This window comes from Pseudorasbora parva, chromosome 2 (genome assembly GCF_024679245.1).
Source record: "Pseudorasbora parva isolate DD20220531a chromosome 2, ASM2467924v1, whole genome shotgun sequence".
NCBI lineage: Eukaryota > Metazoa > Chordata > Actinopteri > Cypriniformes > Gobionidae > Pseudorasbora > Pseudorasbora parva.
In genome coordinates this window covers 49,596,135-49,616,793 of record NC_090173.1, presented here as the reverse complement: position 1 = coordinate 49,616,793, position 20,659 = coordinate 49,596,135, and the positions used below count along the sequence as shown (strand labels likewise).

General features: G+C 38.3%; 1 protein-coding gene across 1 annotated transcript in view; it reads left to right on the top strand.

Moving 5' to 3' along the window:
* Positions 1–20,659, top strand: part of tbl3 (transducin beta like 3) — a 57,904-nt gene that overhangs the window by 12,182 nt on the left and 25,063 nt on the right. Inside the window, exons 10-13 of the mRNA XM_067423197.1 lie at positions 9,055–9,266; positions 9,348–9,489; positions 18,832–18,890; positions 19,018–19,124. Of these exons, the coding sequence (XP_067279298.1) occupies positions 9,055–9,266; positions 9,348–9,489; positions 18,832–18,890; positions 19,018–19,124 (520 nt within the window). The remainder of the gene's footprint in view (positions 1–9,054; positions 9,267–9,347; positions 9,490–18,831; positions 18,891–19,017; positions 19,125–20,659) is intronic.

Sequence of the window (20,659 nt, the reverse complement as noted above, 5' to 3'; positions counted from 1 at the left end):
GGTAGTAAAATCCAATCAAAGTCAGGTGTCAGTCATTTTTTACGTGTTTTTTCATATAAATGTCTATAACTCCTAAACAAAATGAAATATTTTCACCAAACTTGACACACATATGTATGGGCTCACTACGAGGACACATAAAAAAATTGGTGGGATTGTGCCTCTTGGTGGCGCTATAATAAAACAAAACATGAAATTCCCATTGACTTCAATGCAGTATTACGGTTTAAAATGCTAATGCTATAATTTAAGAATGCACTAGTGTATCGTTACAAAACTCGGTATGTGTCTTCCGCTCTATGTCCCGAAGATATTCAAAAAGTTTCGGGGCAGCGCCACCTTGTGGTCAAAAGTTGTAATAAAATGTACAAAAATGCTAATAACTTTTGATTAAATTAGCCTATTGTAATGAGACTGGTCATAATACATTCATTGGCTCATGCCGAGAAGATAGATACCAATTTTGCCATATTTTGCAAACATATCTGTGCTCCATCTTGTTATTTGTTAAAAATCTACTTTTTCAAACTCATCCTAGACCGTTTGTCCGATTTTCACCAAAATTGATCCGTATCGTCTTCAGACCATGCTGACAAATACTTATGGATTTCGGATTGATAGACAAAACAGTTTTCATATACCACTGCAACAGAGTTGAGCCATGATGCAAAAATTACTCTTGAGGCTGTATCTCTGCAATGCTTTGACATATTGACACCAAACTTTGCATGTGTCATTGTCATCTCAATCTGACTAAACCACATCAGTTTCGTAACAGTGACACCTATTGGTCGAAAGTGATAAACCATTAAACCATTATTAGGGGCCAAGCACCGAAGGTGCGGAGGCACCTATTGAAATCGTTAGTGTTCCTATTATTAGGGGCCAAGCACCGAAGGTGCGGAGGCACCTATTGAAATCGTTAGTGTTCCTATTATTAGGGGCCAAGCACCGAAGGTGCGGAGGCACCTATTGAAATCGTTAGTGTTCCTATTATTATTATTCTGCTTCTTCTTCTTCTTCTTCTTCCGCCATAGGAGTCTCTGGCAGCCCATAGAACCGTATGGTAAAAAGTTGTGAAATTTGGCACACTCATAGAGGCCAGTCTGAGCTGTCACTATAGCAAATTTGGTGCCTCTAACTCAATCCCTCTAGCGCCACCACCTGTCCAAAGTTTCACTCATATTTATGCTTATAACTTTTGACCCCTAAGGGCTAGAAACAAAATTCTTTTTTCATCGGATTCCTTGGCTCAAGCCGATTCGATTTCACCCTATGATGTCATTTTCCGGTATGCAAATTTTCCCGCCATTTTGAATTTTCTGAAAAACCTACTTTTTCGAACTCCTCCTAGGCCGTTGCTCCGATTTTCACGAAAATTGAAACAGATCATCTTCAGAGCATGTTGACAAAAAGTTATGGAATTCAAGTTGATTCGTCCAATCGTTTTCAATAAACGCACAAACAAATTTTACGTGGAGGTTGCAAAAACACACTAAAGGCTATATCTCCGCAACGCTTTATCGTATTCAAACCAACCTTGGTACATGTCATCACAAGCATGACTTGAAGCAACATGCAGCGTTTCGGCGCAGCGCCACCTACCTGTCCGGAGATACGAAAAATGCCTATTTTGGCTTATAACTTCTGAACCGTTTATCCAAAAATCATAAAATTGGTCTCATTAGATTCAGGGCGTCATGCCGAGTCGACTGATATCCAATTTTACCATGTCGGCCATTTTGGATGTCGGCCATTTTGAATTATGTGCAAAAATGCTGTATTTTATGAACGCATGAACAGATTGTTATGAAACTTGGTATGGGTCATCACCACGATGCCCTGAAGTAGCCTGAGAAGTTTCGAAACAGCGCCACCTAGTGGAGAATTTTTTTTTTCAAACGCTTATAACTTTGGGTGTGGTTGACATATTTTGATGGGAGTGTGTTTTTTGGTCTCCTGAATCCTTGCCGACTCCAACGATACCAGACTTGCCAGGTTTCGGCATATGGTTTGCGCAGAGTTGTAATTTAGTGCTTAAAAAACATTTGCTGATATCTTCGAAACCGCTAGTCCGATCGAGACGAAACCAGCCTCAGAAGTTCGGAAACATAGGTCGATAGCTATACGCTAATGCCCAAATCTCAAAATATTGATAGTAAGGGGTAGTAAAATCCAATCAAAGTCAGGTGTCAGTCATTTTTTACGTGTTTTTTCATATAAATGTCTATAACTCCAAAACAAAATGAAATATTTTCACCAAACTTGACACACATATGTATGGGCTCACTACGAGGACACATAAAAAAATTGGTGGGATTGTGCCTCTTGGTGGCGCTATAATAAAACAAAACATGAAATTCCCATTGACTTCAATGCAGTATTACGGTTTAAAATGCTAATGCTATAATTTAAGAATGCACTAGTGTATCATTACAAAACTCGGTATGTGTCTTCCGCTCTATGTCCCGAAGATATTCAAAAAGTTTCGGGGCAGCGCCACCTTGTGTTCAAAAGTTGTAATAAAATGTACAAAAATGCTAATAACTTTTGATTAAATTAGCCTATTGTAATGAGACTGGTCATAATACATTCATTGGCTCATGCCGAGAAGATAGATACCAATTTTGCCATATTTTGCAAACATATCTGTGCTCCATCTTGTTATTTGTTAAAAATCTACTTTTTCAAACTCATCCTAGACCGTTTGTCCGATTTTCACCAAAATTGATCCGTATCGTCTTCAGACCATGCTGACAAATACTTATGGATTTCGGATTGATAGACAAAACAGTTTTCATATACCACTGCAACAGAGTTGAGCCATGATGCAAAAATTACTCTTGAGGCTGTATCTCTGCAATGCTTTGACATATTGACACCAAACTTTGCATGTGTCATTGTCATCTCAATCTGACTAAACCACATCAGTTTCGTAACAGTGACACCTATTGGTCGAAAGTGATAAACCATTAAACCATTATTATTGACTGTATTTAAAATTTGACTGCTATTTTGCCTAAAATCAACTTAATAGGTCCTTAATGGCTCATTGTTGCAGTTGGCTTGAGACTTCCAGCCATGCTGGCATGTCTTGTCTTCTTCTTTGCGCTTGGCCCCGATAATGGCTGCTTGCAGCTATATTTCTGCTTCTTCTTCTTCTTCTTCTTCTTCTTCTTCTTCTTCTTCTTCTTCTTCCGCCATAGGAGTCTCTGGCAGCCCATAGAACCGTATGGTAAAAAGTTGTGAAATTTGGCACACTCATAGAGGCCAGTCTGAGCTGTCACTATAGCAAATTTGGTGCCTCTAACTCAATCCCTCTAGCGCCACCACCTGTCCAAAGTTTCACTCATATTTATGCTTATAACTTTTGACCCCTAAGGGCTAGAAACAAAATTCTTTTTTCATCGGATTCCTTGGCTCAAGCCGATTCGATTTCACCCTATGATGTCATTTTCCGGTATGCAAATTTTCCCGCCATTTTGAATTTTCTGAAAAACCTACTTTTTCGAACTCCTCCTAGGCCGTTGCTCCGATTTTCACGAAAATTGAAACAGATCATCTTCAGAGCATGTTGACAAAAAGTTATGGAATTCAAGTTGATTCGTCCAATCGTTTTCAATAAACGCACAAACAAATTTTACGTGGAGGTTGCAAAAACACACTAAAGGCTATATCTCCGCAACGCTTTATCGTATTCAAACCAACCTTGGTACATGTCATCACAAGCATGACTTGAAGCAACATGCAGCGTTTCGGCGCAGCGCCACCTACCTGTCCGGAGATACGAAAAATGCCTATTTTGGCTTATAACTTCTGAACCGTTTATCCAAAAATCATAAAATTGGTCTCATTAGATTCAGGGCGTCATGCCGAGTCGACTGATATCCAATTTTACCATGTCGGCCATTTTGGATGTCGGCCATTTTGAATTATGTGCAAAAATGCTGTATTTTATGAACGCATGAACAGATTGTTATGAAACTTGGTATGGGTCATCACCACGATGCCCTGAAGTAGCCTGAGAAGTTTCGAAACAGCGCCACCTAGTGGAGAATTTTTTTTTTCAAACGCTTATAACTTTGGGTGTGGTTGACATATTTTGATGGGAGTGTGTTTTTTGGTCTCCTGAATCCTTGCCGACTCCAACGATACCAGACTTGCCAGGTTTCGGCATATGGTTTGCGCAGAGTTGTAATTTAGTGCTTAAAAAACATTTGCTGATATCTTCGAAACCGCTAGTCCGATCGAGACGAAACCAGCCTCAGAAGTTCGGAAACATAGGTCGATAGCTATACGCTAATGCCCAAATCTCAAAATATTGATAGTAAGGGGTAGTAAAATCCAATCAAAGTCAGGTGTCAGTCATTTTTTACGTGTTTTTTCATATAAATGTCTATAACTCCAAAACAAAATGAAATATTTTCACCAAACTTGACACACATATGTATGGGCTCACTACGAGGACACATAAAAAAATTGGTGGGATTGTGCCTCTTGGTGGCGCTATAATAAAACAAAACATGAAATTCCCATTGACTTCAATGCAGTATTACGGTTTAAAATGCTAATGCTATAATTTAAGAATGCACTAGTGTATCATTACAAAACTCGGTATGTGTCTTCCGCTCTATGTCCCGAAGATATTCAAAAAGTTTCGGGGCAGCGCCACCTTGTGGTCAAAAGTTGTAATAAAATGTACAAAAATGCTAATAACTTTTGATTAAATTAGCCTATTGTAATGAGACTGGTCATAATACATTCATTGGCTCATGCCGAGAAGATAGATACCAATTTTGCCATATTTTGCAAACATATCTGTGCTCCATCTTGTTATTTGTTAAAAATCTACTTTTTCAAACTCATCCTAGACCGTTTGTCCGATTTTCACCAAAATTGATCCGTATCGTCTTCAGACCATGCTGACAAATACTTATGGATTTCGGATTGATAGACAAAACAGTTTTCATATACCACTGCAACAGAGTTGAGCCATGATGCAAAAATTACTCTTGAGGCTGTATCTCTGCAATGCTTTGACATATTGACACCAAACTTTGCATGTGTCATTGTCATCTCAATCTGACTAAACCACATCAGTTTCGTAACAGTGACACCTATTGGTCGAAAGTGATAAACCATTAAACCATTATTATTGACTGTATTTAAAATTTGACTGCTATTTTGCCTAAAATCAACTTAATAGGTCCTTAATGGCTCATTGTTGCAGTTGGCTTGAGACTTCCAGCCATGCTGGCATGTCTTGTTTTCTTCTTTGCGCTTGGCCCCGATAATGGCTGCTTGCAGCTATATTTATTATTATTCTTCTTCCGCTCACAAGTCTATGGCAGCCCATAGAACCGCTTGCGGGAACATGATGAAATCTGGCACACATATAAAGGACAGTCACAACTGTCAATATAGCAAATTTTGAGTCTCTAACTCAATCCCTCTAGCGCCACCAACTGTCCAAAGTTGCACTCATGTTTATGCTAATAACTCTTGAACTAAAAGGGCTAGAAACAAAATCCAAATTTTCTCTGACTCCTTGGCTCAAGCCGATTCGATTGCACCCTATGATGTCGTTTTGCGTCATAAAAATTTCCCACCATTTTTAATTTTCCAAAAAACCTACTTTTTCGAACTCGTCCTAGACGGTTCGTCTGATTTGCACGAACATTTTACCAGATCATCTTCAGACCATGGTGACAAAAAGTTATGGAATTCATGTTGATTCTTCAAATTGTTTACGATAAATGTGCGAACAAATTTTACGTAGAGGTTGCAAAAGCACACTAAAGGCCATATCTCCGCAACGCTTTATCGTATTCAAACCAAACTTGGTACATGTCATCACAAGCATGACCTGAGGCAACATGCAGCGTTTCGGCGCAGTGCACCCTACTGGTCCGGAGATACAAAAAAGGGCTATTTTGGCTTATAACTTCTGAACCATTTATCCAAAAATCATAAAATGTATCTCCTTAGATACGGGGAGTCATGTCAACTCAACTGATATCCAAGTTTACTAGGTCTGCCTTTTTGGCTGTCGGCCATTTTGAATTATGTGCTAAAATGCTGTATTTTATGAACGCATGAACGGATTGTTACGAAACTTAGTATGGGTCATCAGCACAATGCCATGAAGTAGCCTGAGAAGTTTTGAAACAGCGCCACCTAGTGGAGAACTTTTTTCCCAAATGCTTATATCTTTGGGTGTGGTTGACATATTTGGATGGGAGTAACTTTTTTTGTCTCCTGAATCCTTGCCGAGTCCAACGATACCAGACTTGCCAGGTTTCGGCGTATGGTTTGCGCAGCATTGTAATTTAGTGCTTAAAAAACATTAGCTGATATCTTCAAAACCGCTAGTCCGATTGAGACGAAACCAGCCTCAGAAGTTCGGAAACATAGGTCGATAGCTATATGCTAACGCCCAAATGTCAAAATATTGATAGTAAGGGGTAATAAAATCCAATCAAAGTCAGGTGTCAGTCATTTTTTTCGTGTTTTTTCATGTAAATGTTTATAACTCCAAAACAAAATGAGATATTTTCACCAAACTCGACACGTATATGTATGGGCTCATTCTGAGTACAAATTTAAAAAATGGTGGGATTCTGCCTCTTGGTGGTGCTATAATAGAACAAAACATGAAATACCCATTGACTTCAATGCAGTATTTGGGAATAAAATGCTAATGTTACACTCAACGAATGCATTAGTGTATCATTACAAAACTCAGTATGTGTCTTCTGCTCCATGCCCTGAAGGTACTCAAAAAGTTTTCGGGCAGCGCCACCTTGTGGTCAAAAGTTGTAATAAGGTGTACAAAATGCTAATAACTTTTGATTAAATTAGCCTATTGTAATGAGACTGGTCACATTCAATGGCTCCTGCCGAGAACATAGATACCAATATTGTCATATTTGGCAAACCTCTCTGCCCTCAATCTTGTTATTGGTTAAAAACATACTTATTCAAACTCGTCCTAGACCGTTTGTCCAATTTTCACCAAAATTGAATCGTATTGTCTCCAGACCATGTGAACAAATAATTATGGATTTTGTGTTGATAGACAAAACAGTTGTCATATACCACTGCAACAGAGTTGAGCTATGATGCAAAAATGACTCTTGAGGCTGTATCTCTGCAATGCTTTGACATATTGACACCAAACTTTGCATGTGTCATTTCCACCTCAGTCTGACTACACCACATCAGTTTCGCAACAGTGCCACCTTTTGGTCGAAAATGATATACCATTAAATCATTATTATTGACTGTATTTAAAATTGTACTGCTTTTTTTGCCTAAAATCAACTTAATAAGTCTTTAATGGCTCATTGTTGCAGTTGGTCTTATACTCCTAGCTAGCTATGCTGGCATGTCTTAGGGTCTTCATTTCGCTTGGCCCCGACAATTGCTGCTTGCAGCTATATTTAATAATTTGAATCGGCTTTTATTTTTATATTTTCAGTTTTCAGTTAAATTTGTCTTTTTTATTAATATTTTGGTAACGCTTTCTAATAACGTTCAGTTGTAAGTCATTTATAAGTGGTTAGTTAATGATGAACTAATCATTTACAAAACATTAATAAATGATTATCAAGTGATATGCTAACATTTTTTGAATGTTTTGTAAATTCCATTACAAGTAATTTACAAGTGATTAGTAAATGATTAACTAATGATTTATGAAACATGACTATGCATTCATAAATGATTAATGAGTGATTTGTTAATTATTTTACATATATTTAGTAGAGTCAGTTATAAGTAATGTACAATTGATTACAATTGATTTACAAAGCATTACTATGCATTTTAATAAATTGTTACTTTTTTGTATGTTTTGTAGATTCAGTTCTAAATTATTTACAAGTTATTAGATAATGATAAACTAATCATTCACAAATCATGACTATACATTCATAAATGATTAAGTATATTATGCTATATAAACAATATAAACAAATATAATATAAATATAAACAAATGTAAACCATTTGCAAATCTGTGGTAAGTTATCTTTAAAAAATAGCATATCATAAAATAATCAAACAGATCCTTAGTAAATGGTACAGACAAATTGGACAGATCCGATTCTCTGAATTGCGACGCAAACTAACATGGCGGCACCCATCGCACGTTATAGATCAACTAACATGATCATTAAAAAGGTTTATAAGCGACAAAACACATTTACTTATATGTATTTTAAAATCGGAATATCAGATAGTTGGGTTACACAACTAATCAGTTTGTGAATATTTTAATTAAAAAAGGAAAAATGAAAGCTATACATCTGTCATACATCACTAATGTTGCTGCGATGCGTCACATGACAAACATGACGCGTCACAATTGTTGCACCTAATCCAGATTTTAACAAAATGCCCTCAAACCCTATATAATATAAAATGAATGAAAAAATATTATTTAACTGATTAAAGGGTTAGTTCACCCAAAAATGTATTACTTACCCTAATGTGGTTCGTCACCCGTAAGACCTCTGTTCATCTTCGGAACACAAATGAAGATATTTTTGTTGAAATCCGATGGCTCAGAAAGGCCTTCATTGACACCAATGTCATTTCCTCTCTCAAGACACATAAAGGCACTAAAGACGTCGTTACAAAGCCCATCTCACTACAGTGGCTCTACAATCATTTTATGAAGTGACGAGAATAGTTTTTGTGCGCCAAAACTAAATAACGACTTATATAGTGATGGGCCGATTCAAAACAATGTTTCGAACGGTTATGAATCAGCGTATCAATTAATGATTCGGGTCGCGTGTCATTGTGCTGAAATCATGTGAAAATGGCGAATGTGTGAATGGCGGTTTCATGGGTGTCAAACGACATTAGGGTAAGTAATTAATGAGAGATTTTTCTTTTTTGGGTGAACTAACCCTTTAAAGATAAACACATGCTCATTTGTTGGCTTTTTTTTAGTGCTTGCTTTAAAAAACGAAATGGAAGGATTTTGGTGCTGTGTGGCGCTCCTGTGTAGTTGTTGTGTAAGTCTATGTTGTGATGTTCTCCGCAGGTGTTCTTCGAGTGTGGGACTCCAGCTCAGCGCGCTGTGTTCACACGCAGACGCTGCCTGACGCTCCAGCTCTCAGCACAGAGTCGGCCGATTTGGACCCGCGCAGTCTGGTGCACCTTCTGCCCATGCCTCTGTCCAACAGACTGGCCGTAGTCACCGCAGAGCACAACATCCTGATCTATCAGATGCCCACGCTCACCGCACAGCAGCAGGTAAGCCTTACAGCTCTCCTTCCATCAGCATAAGCCTCCGCTGTATCTCCGCTGTAAACTTGTTTATCTCTTCTTCTGAAGTTTGTGGGCTACAATGATGACATTTTGGATGTGAAGTTCCTGGGGAAGGACGACACCCACATTGTCGTGGCCACTAACAGCTCTCAGTTGAAGGTGTTTGAGTTGGCCACTAACAGCTGTCAGATTCTGTATGGACACACAGGTCAGTGAGCCACTAGAGGGCAGCAGCTCTCAGGATATGATGCACATGCTGCACTGTGCTTTCATTCAAAGCACCATGGCTGAATCCAAAATCACCCCTTATAACCTTATATGGGGCACTATTTGAGGGGACAGCCATTTGTGGCGATGTCCGAAACCATAGCTATTGAGTGCTCTCAGTCTCATTCTCTCCCACAGTGCACCCCAATAACGAGGGTACAACTGATGTACACTCAACAGTTGTTTTCATTCACTCTTTGAAGTATTAGTGGACTAACGTAGGGAATAATGATTTCGGATTCAGCCTATGTTTTAGGCAACAAACTCTTTAACCTTTAGTATTGCTATCACATGACATCACTACTAAGTTACACAATCTAGTATATTGTTTCAGCAAGTTGGTGAGGTAATGTTTCTCATTTTCAGAGTGCGCTGTTAATGCACTTGTTTGTTGTGTTTCCTACATTGCAAGTTATCATTAGATTAATATCTGCAAATTAAATTTATGTGAGCCATTGTGAAACACCAAAAAAAAAAAAAAAGACTAAAATATTAATTTTGATCAAATATTTGTTCATAGACAAGGTTTAAAGGCAAAGCAGTGTTACTGCGCACTAAAACTGTTTTCTGTAATTGAAATAAAGCTCAAATAAAATAAAATTACTTTGATATTAGATTATTAAATTAAACTTAAAAAAACTCTGTTTTTTTTGTTGATGTTTTCTTAACAAGTCTACGTACTTCTACATATTTATAAAATAATACAACATATAAAAATTGTAAAAATGACAAGTACAGCAAAATTAATAAACCTTAACTAACTAATTTATGATAAATGGAAAACATTCAAATGAAAGCTACTTTAGAATATTAATAAATGGTATAGTACTATATACATTTTGTTTAAATGTCACTGAGTTCAAGGAACGATAATGTTATTAAAATGCAGCTAATCAGTTCAGATGAATCACCCTGAAACTTACACTTTAACCTGTTGCTCTCAGGTTAAAGGGGGGGTGAAACACTCAGTTTCAGTCAGTGTCATGTCAATCTTGAGTACCTATAGAGTAGCATTGCATCCTGCATATCTCCGAAAAGTCTTTATTTTTTTTATAATTATATAAGAAAGATGCGCTGTTCCGAGTCTTTCCGAAAAAAGCCGAGCGGGTGGGGGCGTGTCGTGTGAGCGGAGCTAAATAATGACGTGTGCAGCAGCGGGCTGCTATTGTGTTGAGTTGAGTCGAGTGCGTCGTAAAGCTGTCATCCCTAACAGCGGGGAAAAAACTTTATTCAAAATAAAAATATGGCTTTTAATCAGATACAGCCATACATCTATGATCCGGAATCAGACCCAGAGGCTGCAGTTGAACAGGAGCAGCAGCAAAAACGACTAGAGCAGGACGTCTCTATGTGGTACAATATACACTAACTATATAATATGCTTAGCGGCTTGTGTTATTTACATATTTATACTTGAATTATATCGTCGTATTTTTGTCTTTGAAGGTGTACATGTGGGAAGTGCAGTTGTGCACGTGTGTTTGTGTGTTTACGCGTGGTTTGTGTAGACAGGTTAAGTTAGTGTTTACATAGAAAGACACGGAATAGTTGCGCATTTGAATGAAGAAGCGTGCTTATTTAGTTCAACATATTTCCCCCCTCTTTGTGTATTGTTGAGTGCTTTTACAATACACAAACATAAAGTTACACATATAGTGGCCAGCTAAACAAATGTACACGCACTACACATCGCATGCTCCATTGATCAATTTCTATATATAGTAATATATATAGTAACTATACGTGATCATGTTTGGGCTACTTGATGAGCATAGACACAGACATTTGAAGCAGTCTAACTCACCGCCCGCGGTTCTAACGTTGGGACTGCTCCATCCTTCAGCATTAGGCGATTGGAAAATCCGGCGTCAAGCTGGGCCTTGTTTATGAAACAGTCAGCACCGAAATGCAGCGAACAGATATAAACATTCGCGCAACTCAGTTGCTGATCCGGAAAAGCAAATTACAGCCACTGTTGCCTTACCGTGGGGTTTTGGGGGAATCTGTGCAGGACTGTCTTGGTCTGGCAACCAAAAACGCACTTTTTGATGTCATTGTTAATTGTGCACATTACCTGTGCAGCGCAGCCTACGAGCGCTTTGATGGGCATAGCCTGTTGCTTTCGCTCTCTCCCTCTCTCTCTCTCCCTCTCTCTCTCTCACACGCTTCCGGTAGAATTGTCCGTAAGGCCCATACAAGGAAATTCCGCCCCCATTAACGTCAAAGGGGATGCATGATCGCAAAAAACTTGCCGAAACTTATGACTAACCGGAAGTAGTATTTTTGACAAAGAAATACTCCCATCAAACGTCCACCTTAACTTTTGAAACTTTGTCAATGTTTAGTATGGGATTCCATGTCTTTAACAGTGTAAAAAGATCAGTATGCATGAAACAGCATTTTACCCCCCCTTTAACATTTCCTGATGCAAATTGAGAGCTATTTTTTGCTTATTGTTTTAAGGAAAACTTTAAGCAGGATGTGTGTTTAAATAGGTAGCTTTTTTATTGTTAGTCAAAAGCACAGAGTTAGTGGCTGGGCGATATGGCCCAAAAAAAAAATCCCAGATTTTTTTTTCACCAAAAATATTTGCGGCTTGGTAGAGTGCCTACCTGGGGTGCAAAACTTTCCGCATGTGAATAAACCCAGACTATTCCACAGTATAAATGGGCACCATATAGGGTTGTGCCGATGGACGATATCATCGTCCATCGTGATGGCTGTGCGACATCACGATGGAGAAACACCATCGTGATGCCACGCCCCCGCCCCACTGCGAGTCAACATACCAGAGTATGTGAGCGGAGTGGAGCGGCGGCAATTTCCCCTCCAAGCTCTTTCTAAGCATTCAATAATCTCTCCGCTCCAGCTCCGCTCCGGGTTCACCATCTCCCTCTCCCCGCCTCGCTCACTGATATCAGAAACACCACTCCGTCTTTGCTCCGAGGAAATTTGCGGCTAATAACTGCTAAAGTATTTTAGTAAGTTCTGAAATATCACTATAAAGTTTGGTTTATAACCTACATTAACTGAAAAAAATTATAAAAAATAAATAATAGGAGATTAAGAGCCTAGTTTCAACGTGGTTTATTGGAACATTTGTGTGCATTTTCCCCTCACTATGCCAAACTGGCTTTATCAGAAGTTAAATATCATTGATGCTTTTTGCAGTGCTAATTTGTTTGTATGTTTGGAAGTTTGGAAAGATGAACTTTTCATTAGTTATTTTATCTACGGATCAATTCAGATGTCTTCTCATTCAAAATCATATAATAGAATATAATAACTGGTAGGCTACCTACTGATAACTGTATGCAGGTAAGCACTACAAGATGTTTTTGAATGCATTAGAGAGAACGATTAATTCGTGTGTAAATAAGTGCTACCTGTTTAAAATGTGCTTTCACCCGAACATATTCCGTATGAGGTTAAAAAAAAATCCCTTAAACTTTAACATCCCGCTCATGCCCATCGCCGTGAGCATCTGTAGCCTATAACGCTGGTTGTTTACCGTGTGAGTTCTAAACACTGCAACCTTGCTTATTTAAATCTTTTCGTTTCTACTCATATTAGGCTACATTTTTCTCACGTCTGTGAGGCAAGCCTGCTGAGTTTCAGTTTATCTGAGACGCGCTCAAGTTCATGATCATTGAAAGCGATCGCTTCCGCGACCTCATAGTCTAGGCTACTTAATTGCTACTTAATCTTATTAATTAAATACATGCAATTGGCCGAAGAAACCTTTATTAAAATTAAGATACAATTTATACAAAACAAAAGAAAGGCTTTTTACAAAACTTAATATTAAACTAAATATAACCACTAAAATCATTTCTGACCCACTCGCATCTTTGCACTTATAGCCTATCATAATCAGATGAAATTAAAAAATAATATTAGGATATAATATTTAAACATAAATTAAAAACATTTTTAATGGCTACAACAAGTATAGTAAGGTACAGATTTATGTCATGTCTGAGCTGGATTTGAACGAACATCATTTTACCGGCGGGTTCATGAGCGCGCGCCTGCGGATTATTGAGCTGATCACACCGGCTCCCTCCGCTCATTAGTCATTACAGGCTCGTTCTCGACAGAACGCCCACGTATTCAAAAATGGTTGGGTTTAAATGGGGCTCGGGCTCATAATTACAGTTGATGTGTTGGGCAGGGCCGGTCTCTCGGGTGCATTGGCTTGGGTAGGGTCAGTCTTGATTTTTTTGAACTGATCTAAGCTCTAGTTCGAAAAAACGAAAACGAAACTAAAATATTCATTTTTCCACTCAGGGAGTGGAAAATGCTAATAAATCAATAAGTGTTCTTCTGCTGGTTATAGTGGTGGGCATTTAAAACATTAAAATCGGATATTTAGAGCTTTGAAGTGCTGGAAATAAGTGTGAAGCTCTTGAAAACCATTGGAAAGTGCTTGAATTTCAATCTCAAAAGGTTGTACGAATCCTGAGATAAATAATGACAACAACAACAACAACAACAAATCCATGTGGTTTTACTACAGTAAATCATGGTGAATGTTGGTGATTTGTGACTGAAACCCCTGACCTTCGCTCAGCTCTGTTTGATCTGATATCTGTGGTTTATAACAGAATTCTGCGCCGACCGCTTCCACTTAGGCATGTGCCGATATCAGTTTTTCATGTTGCGATTAATTGATGAAGTTTTATCACGATATACGATATTATCACGATATTGAAATAAGTTGCAAAAAAAAGTGTTGCCATAGCATAACAGCTTTAAGAACTATTTTTGTAAGAACAAAAATAACTGAATGTTTAAATACAATAATGCATCAAAAATATATACAGCTCTGGGAAAAAATTAAGAGACCCCTCATTGAGAAATCAATGTTATGTGGTCTCTTGATATTTTTCAGAGCTGTTAAAGTACAATTTTCAAACAGATTAAATTGCAAAAAAATTAGGCTATAAAGAACAACAGGTAGGCTTACAAATTACAATAAGGTCTCATTAGTTTATGCATTAACTAAGATTGAGCAAGCTACATTTGGTACAGAAAATAATGTTTTTGTTAATGTTAGTTAAGAAATTCTGATCATTGTTAGTTTATCTTAGGTCCATTAACAAAGTTATTTTGATTTTGATTTGAATGTTATTAAACAGTAACTAAGAAATGAACATAGAATGATTAATTCTTTATAAGTATTTTTCATTGTCAGTTTGGTAATAATGAATTAACATGTTAACTAATGAAGTCGTATCTCAAAGTTTTACTGAACAATAACAAATAATAAGAACAGTTCTAATCATTAGGGCATGTTGTAGTCCAGATTAAAACATAAAAATGTTTAAGTTTGAAAATAAATAGCCTATTAAGTCTTTAAGTATTAAGTATTTGGTGCTGTGATGAACAACATTGAGATTACAAAAACGAATGGCTGTTTTAAAAACTACACGCGTTTTTTGTTTGTTTGCTGGTTTCCGGGGTAACAGCCGCATTCTGCAGTTCATCAGCGCCCTCTGCTGTCACTGAGCGGCACTTCAGCAGCGCGTCTCCTTCACCTGTTCAGTCATGTGCAAACGCACGTTGGGCATGTTTATATCTGAGCGCATGTCCCTTTGACGCAGAATACAGGTGTTGAGCATTTATACGGTTGATGGGCAAAGTATTCTTGAATGCATTATAAAAAAATTATAAATTGTTAATAAATTATTATTTACGATATTTTAAAGTGCCCACGATAACAATATCGTGCATATTCATTATCGTGATAAATCGCATTATCGAAAATCGGCACATGTCTACTTCCACTAGATCACAGCAGTCCGGGGGGCCATTTAGGGGACATTCTGGGGACCTTTTTTTGTTAGCTGGGAGTAGCGATGTTATTAATTCTGTGTTGATTTAAACGGTCTCTCACTAGATCACCAGCGCTGTGTATCGTGTCTGTCACGAGATTGGCCCGTGTGTGAGCTCGCGCTGCGTTCGTGTCAGCGCAGCTTTAAATGAGTATAGCGCCTAGCACGGTTCCGTTCAGACTTCAAACACATTTTGCAGCGGAGTATTGTTAATTGTTCTGTGAAAAACTGAACCAATTACAAATGACACGGTATGTTGTTAGACACTATCCTTGTTGTTTGTGTATCTCTGTGGCAAACACGCGCGGGGAGTGCTGAGCCATTACGGGAGCCCAGAGGGGAGTGTCGGCGGATTTTAAAGAGAACCAATTTTCATTCACAAAAATCTTCATAAAGTTGGTTAGTTAGACTCTTTTGAAGCATCGACAATGCATTTTGGTCCAAAAATAACAAAAAATACGACTTTATTCAGCATTGTCTTCTCTTCCGTGTTCCTCAAATAAAGAATCATACGGCCATGATTCAAGATTCGGATCGCGTGTCAAATTGGCAAACTGCTGAAATCACGTGACATTGGCGATATTAATCACGAATCAATCTGCTGATTCGCGACCGCTTGATTCTTTATTTGAGGATTGAAAACAAACACGGAAGAGAAGACCATGCTGAATAAAGTCGTATTTTTTTTGTCATTTTTGGACCAAAATGTATTGTTGACGCTTATTGTTGAAATGTATTGTTGAGTCTACCTAACCCAGCCTTTCTCAAAGTGGGTGCCGCGGCACACTGGGGTGCCCCCTGACTGTGTCAGGGGTGCCGCCAAAAAATTACGTAGGCTAAAAAAAAAAAAATCGGAAATTTCATATATAAAATGTATTTGAATTTATATAAATACATTATTCTTCTTTGTATCCCTTTCGCACATACGATCACACATTCACACATGTGATCAGAACGGTCAGTGCATCACGTTCATTCAAATGTAAATTCAAATGTGCTTTCGCGTTGGCTTGCACTGAGCCAGAGACAGGCGCGCTCAGAGCTGTCATAGATCACAACTTTTCAGTGTTTTCAGCCACATAATGTTTAGTTTGGGTTTCATACATATACGTACTAAAAAAACAATACATTTAGAGTTTGTAAAATACACAATGATGAAAAATGAAGAGGCAATAATAATCCTTTCCATTATAATTAGTTTTATTCATATCAGATACACATTGTGTCAGTAACGTTAAAGTTTACTCTATTCTTCTCCCAGTTCACCTGCCACTTACTTTTATGTATTTTGGGAGAAGTGGATGAATTCACGTCTTGTAAATCCAACAGATCCGATTTTCTGCACCTGCGACGGTGATGGCGGCGCCCATCGTGCATACAGCTCAACTAACGCGATCGTTAAGGTGTTTAAACAACAAAACACTTCCACTTGTATATATTTGACAATCGGAATATCAGATATTTCATGCCATATCTAACAAATTTGTGAATATTTTGAATAAAAAAGGAAAAATTACATAAAAGCAGATCATCATTCATTCAGCTCTGTTGTTGCTGCGGTGTGTCACATGACAAGCAATGACGCGTCACCATGGAAACCAGTGACACATTAATAATGTTTGCTTTGAAAAACCCACGCTGGGGGGTCAGCCAGAATGTTTTACATTTGCGTGTGAAAGAGTTAAACATATGAGCGGATTAATAAAATTGTAAATTAATTTTAGATAAATATATATATAAAATTAACCATAAAAATCCGTCTCACATCAGTAACTGTCATGACGTCCTCACCGTGACTGTGCAGTTGGCTACATTGTTTTATAATTTAACCACGAAAATACATTTGATTTCACAAAGAGCAAGAAACAAGCAACAGCAGCATGGATCGTTTTAAAAAAAGAAAAGCCCCACAAGGACCGGACAGTTTTTACTTTGAAATGGAGTATTATGCTCTGTTCATTACTGCCCGGTCTAAATAAACAGGACATTTGCATTTAAATTTGGGTTATGCAGTGTTTTTAAAATATATTTTAAACTGGGGTGCCTTGAAATTTTATGCACTTTTGAAAGGTGCCCTGACTGAAAAAAGTTTGAGAAAGGCTGACCTAACCAACTGATGTCACATATGGACTACTTTGAGGATGTTTTCATTACCTTCTGGACGTGGACAGCAAGTGGGATTTACTCTTACATTAGGCCTGTCGCGATAGTCGATAAATCAATTAATCGCACAATAAAAAAAATGAGCTCGATAATTTTTCCGGCCGTGATAATTGCCATTTGCATGCTTTTTTGTTTTCCTCCTCTCTCTCGTTGACTGCGCGCGCCTCGTCCGTTCGGAGAGGTTTTTATACTCTATGCGCAGACCGGGTGCGGCGTGATAAGACGTCATTCTCGGCCAGCAGATTCGTCTGGAACTAGTAACTCTTCGGTTGCAGAGCCACACACAAAGTTACGAAATTTGACGTGTACAACGGCAAGCGAAATGGGGTCTCACGCACTCCGCGTCAACGTCATTTTTGCCGCGAGCACCCTCAGGCTCGAGCGGACGCGTCGTGTATAGACGAGGCTTAAAGCTACACTGAAGTTTGATATATGCAAGTTAATTCTCCAGTTCAATCTTTGTGTACTAAAAAGGCACATAAGTTCCTGTAGAGATAGCAATATACATTCTCCTTTTTTTGCCAAATAAATGAAAAGCATGTCATCAATGTCTTATCTCTTGCTGTATCAAAATATCACTTTCCTCCGAGAATGTCAAGTTCAGTTTGTGCATAGCATTAGGCTATGATATAAGATTTTTTTTAATACTGTATCCTAAATTGTGTATAATTAATATATCATATGCTGAAGTATATTTCTGGATTAAAAGAAAGAAAAAAACAACAACAACCGTACAGAACGGAAAACTGTGACCCTAAAACCGTGATACGAACCGAACCGTGGGTTTTGTGAACCGTGCTCCCCCTAATATGCACCTAAAACACAATCATCCGTTGCAGTTTTCATCCATTTTATTTATTGTTTTTGGTACTTATTTAAATGCATTTTTAAACAGGCTGAGAGTCCATGCTTTTATTGTTTTTGGTTGTTTTGTTCATTTATTGTGGTTATTTGAAATGTTTTCCATTTTTAGTGTTAAATAGTTTTTAGAAATTAAAGTTTATTGATCTTTGAAAAGATGTACGTGCATTTTTATGCCATTATCATTATTTTAGATTAAAATGGTCTCAGAACGACAATTATCGTTTATCGCAATAATTTCATGGCCAATTTATCGTCCAGCAAAATTTGTTATCGTGACAGGCCTACAGTGAATGTCACACTGAACAGATTCTTCATGCACCTCTTGAGTCATCAGTCCACATTGTTGACATTCTCATGGATGAGTGGAGCTCTATTACCTTGTCATCTCCTGATGATCCTCTCTGATTATTTGTCTGCAGATACCATCTTATCTATTGACGTGTTCCGCAAAGGCTCAATGTTTGCCAGCTGTGCAAAGGTGACTTACTTTTTCTTAGAAAGATGCACAAGGTGTATCACTTTTCACTGGTGTGTCATGGCATTCAAAATATATGTATGCATAGTTTCGCCCACACATGAAGATATGTATGTGACCTTTCACGCAGGACAAGTCCTTGCGGCTGTGGAAGATGGATCCAGAGAGCGGCTACGTGCACTGCGTGGCTCAGGGCAGCGGACACTCCAATGCCGTGGGCTCTATCGCATGCTCCAGGTCAGCTATATCACTGTATATATCGGTTCGATAAGCAATACAAGTCAAGATGTGCAAAAACACCTGCAGCTGATCGTAGGTCTGTCCATCTTTGAAAAGTCTGTTTCCTGAATGTTTGACACAGTTTTTGCTTGACTGATAATGTTTCGTGAAATAATTCGTGAAGAGCTTATAAAATGTGTTAAGGAGTGTGCCTCTATCACAGCTGGCCACTATGACGCTTTTAAGGACCAGGCATGCTTGAGCACTGTACTATTTAGGCTCGCACATTGTGACATCACTTCCTGTTTTTGGTTAGTTTAGATGTCTTTAGTCCGTGTTGCGTTCATATTTCAATCGAACCTCACCAGAGTGCGTTTGGAAAGCAGGATGAGACCCCATGAAAAGGTGCTGTCATTTCTCTGTTAGTGCGGTTCATTCAATATTCAAATGTCTTGGTCCGCTTGTTTTAATCAAACCATACATGCTCACCTATTCAGGGACTAAAACTAACTTTGCAACGCCTGCCAGTGGTTGGTGACTTAAGGAAATATAGCCCTCCCGCCGGCCATAAATATTTTTACCAGCCATGAAATGGGCAGATTTTTAGATTCCAGTGAAAATTCACTCTTCTCAGGTATAGAAATGCAACACTGCATAGCCTTCGCTGTGTAAATTAAACAGATTCATCATTACTAAAGTTACAAAAAATATTCAGTCAAGAGCAGTGAGTGATTTTTCTTTGTCTTTTGTTGTTTGATTAAAGGGGTACTTCAGCGCTGGGAAGATGAATCTGTATTTAAACTGGGCCATTAATGTAGTAGAAATGTGAAATTATTTTAGAATTTGGTGCCTTCTAGACTGAGAAAAGACAGAAAATGTATTTTTGTCTTATGGGGATGAAAGACTACAATTCCGAGAATGCTTCGCTGCCCTGTGAGGTCATTCCCAACGCCACCGCTATTGGATTACAGTGACTGAGTTTACAATTAAATACTGAACGCGTGTGTTCAATATAACGATCGAGTTGCCGCGTGAGTCTCAGAGCAGACTCAGATTAGGAGTCAGATTACATTTAACGTCATAAATGAGTTGATGAGCTCTCGTGATGAGAGCTGAGGTAATCGCGACCACACTCGCGGCATACATTCACAACGCGTTTTCAGTTCATGCCTTTGGAAGCTTAACTTTTATAGAAATTAATTTGAGAAGTTAAAACACTTACATTGCTTAGCATCCGTTTAAATTAATGCCTGTAGCTGAGCTGTGCTGTAAGTGTGATCTCCATTCTCCATGCACGAGTTGAAAACATGCGGAAATGGCTCCCTCTGCTGGCTGTAGTCTTTAGGCTCTGGGCATTCATTCCTCTCGTGACGCAAATATCGTCAATTTGCGTCACGAGAGGAATTTTTCCAGAAATAAAATGCATAAATCTCTCGTCTCAGGGGGTTATAAGAGGGGGGAGCACGATCATTTGAATATACTCCAGGGTTTCTACTGATACAAAGCCATATGTTAATCGCTGAAGTAACCCTTTAATGTCATTATAGAAGACG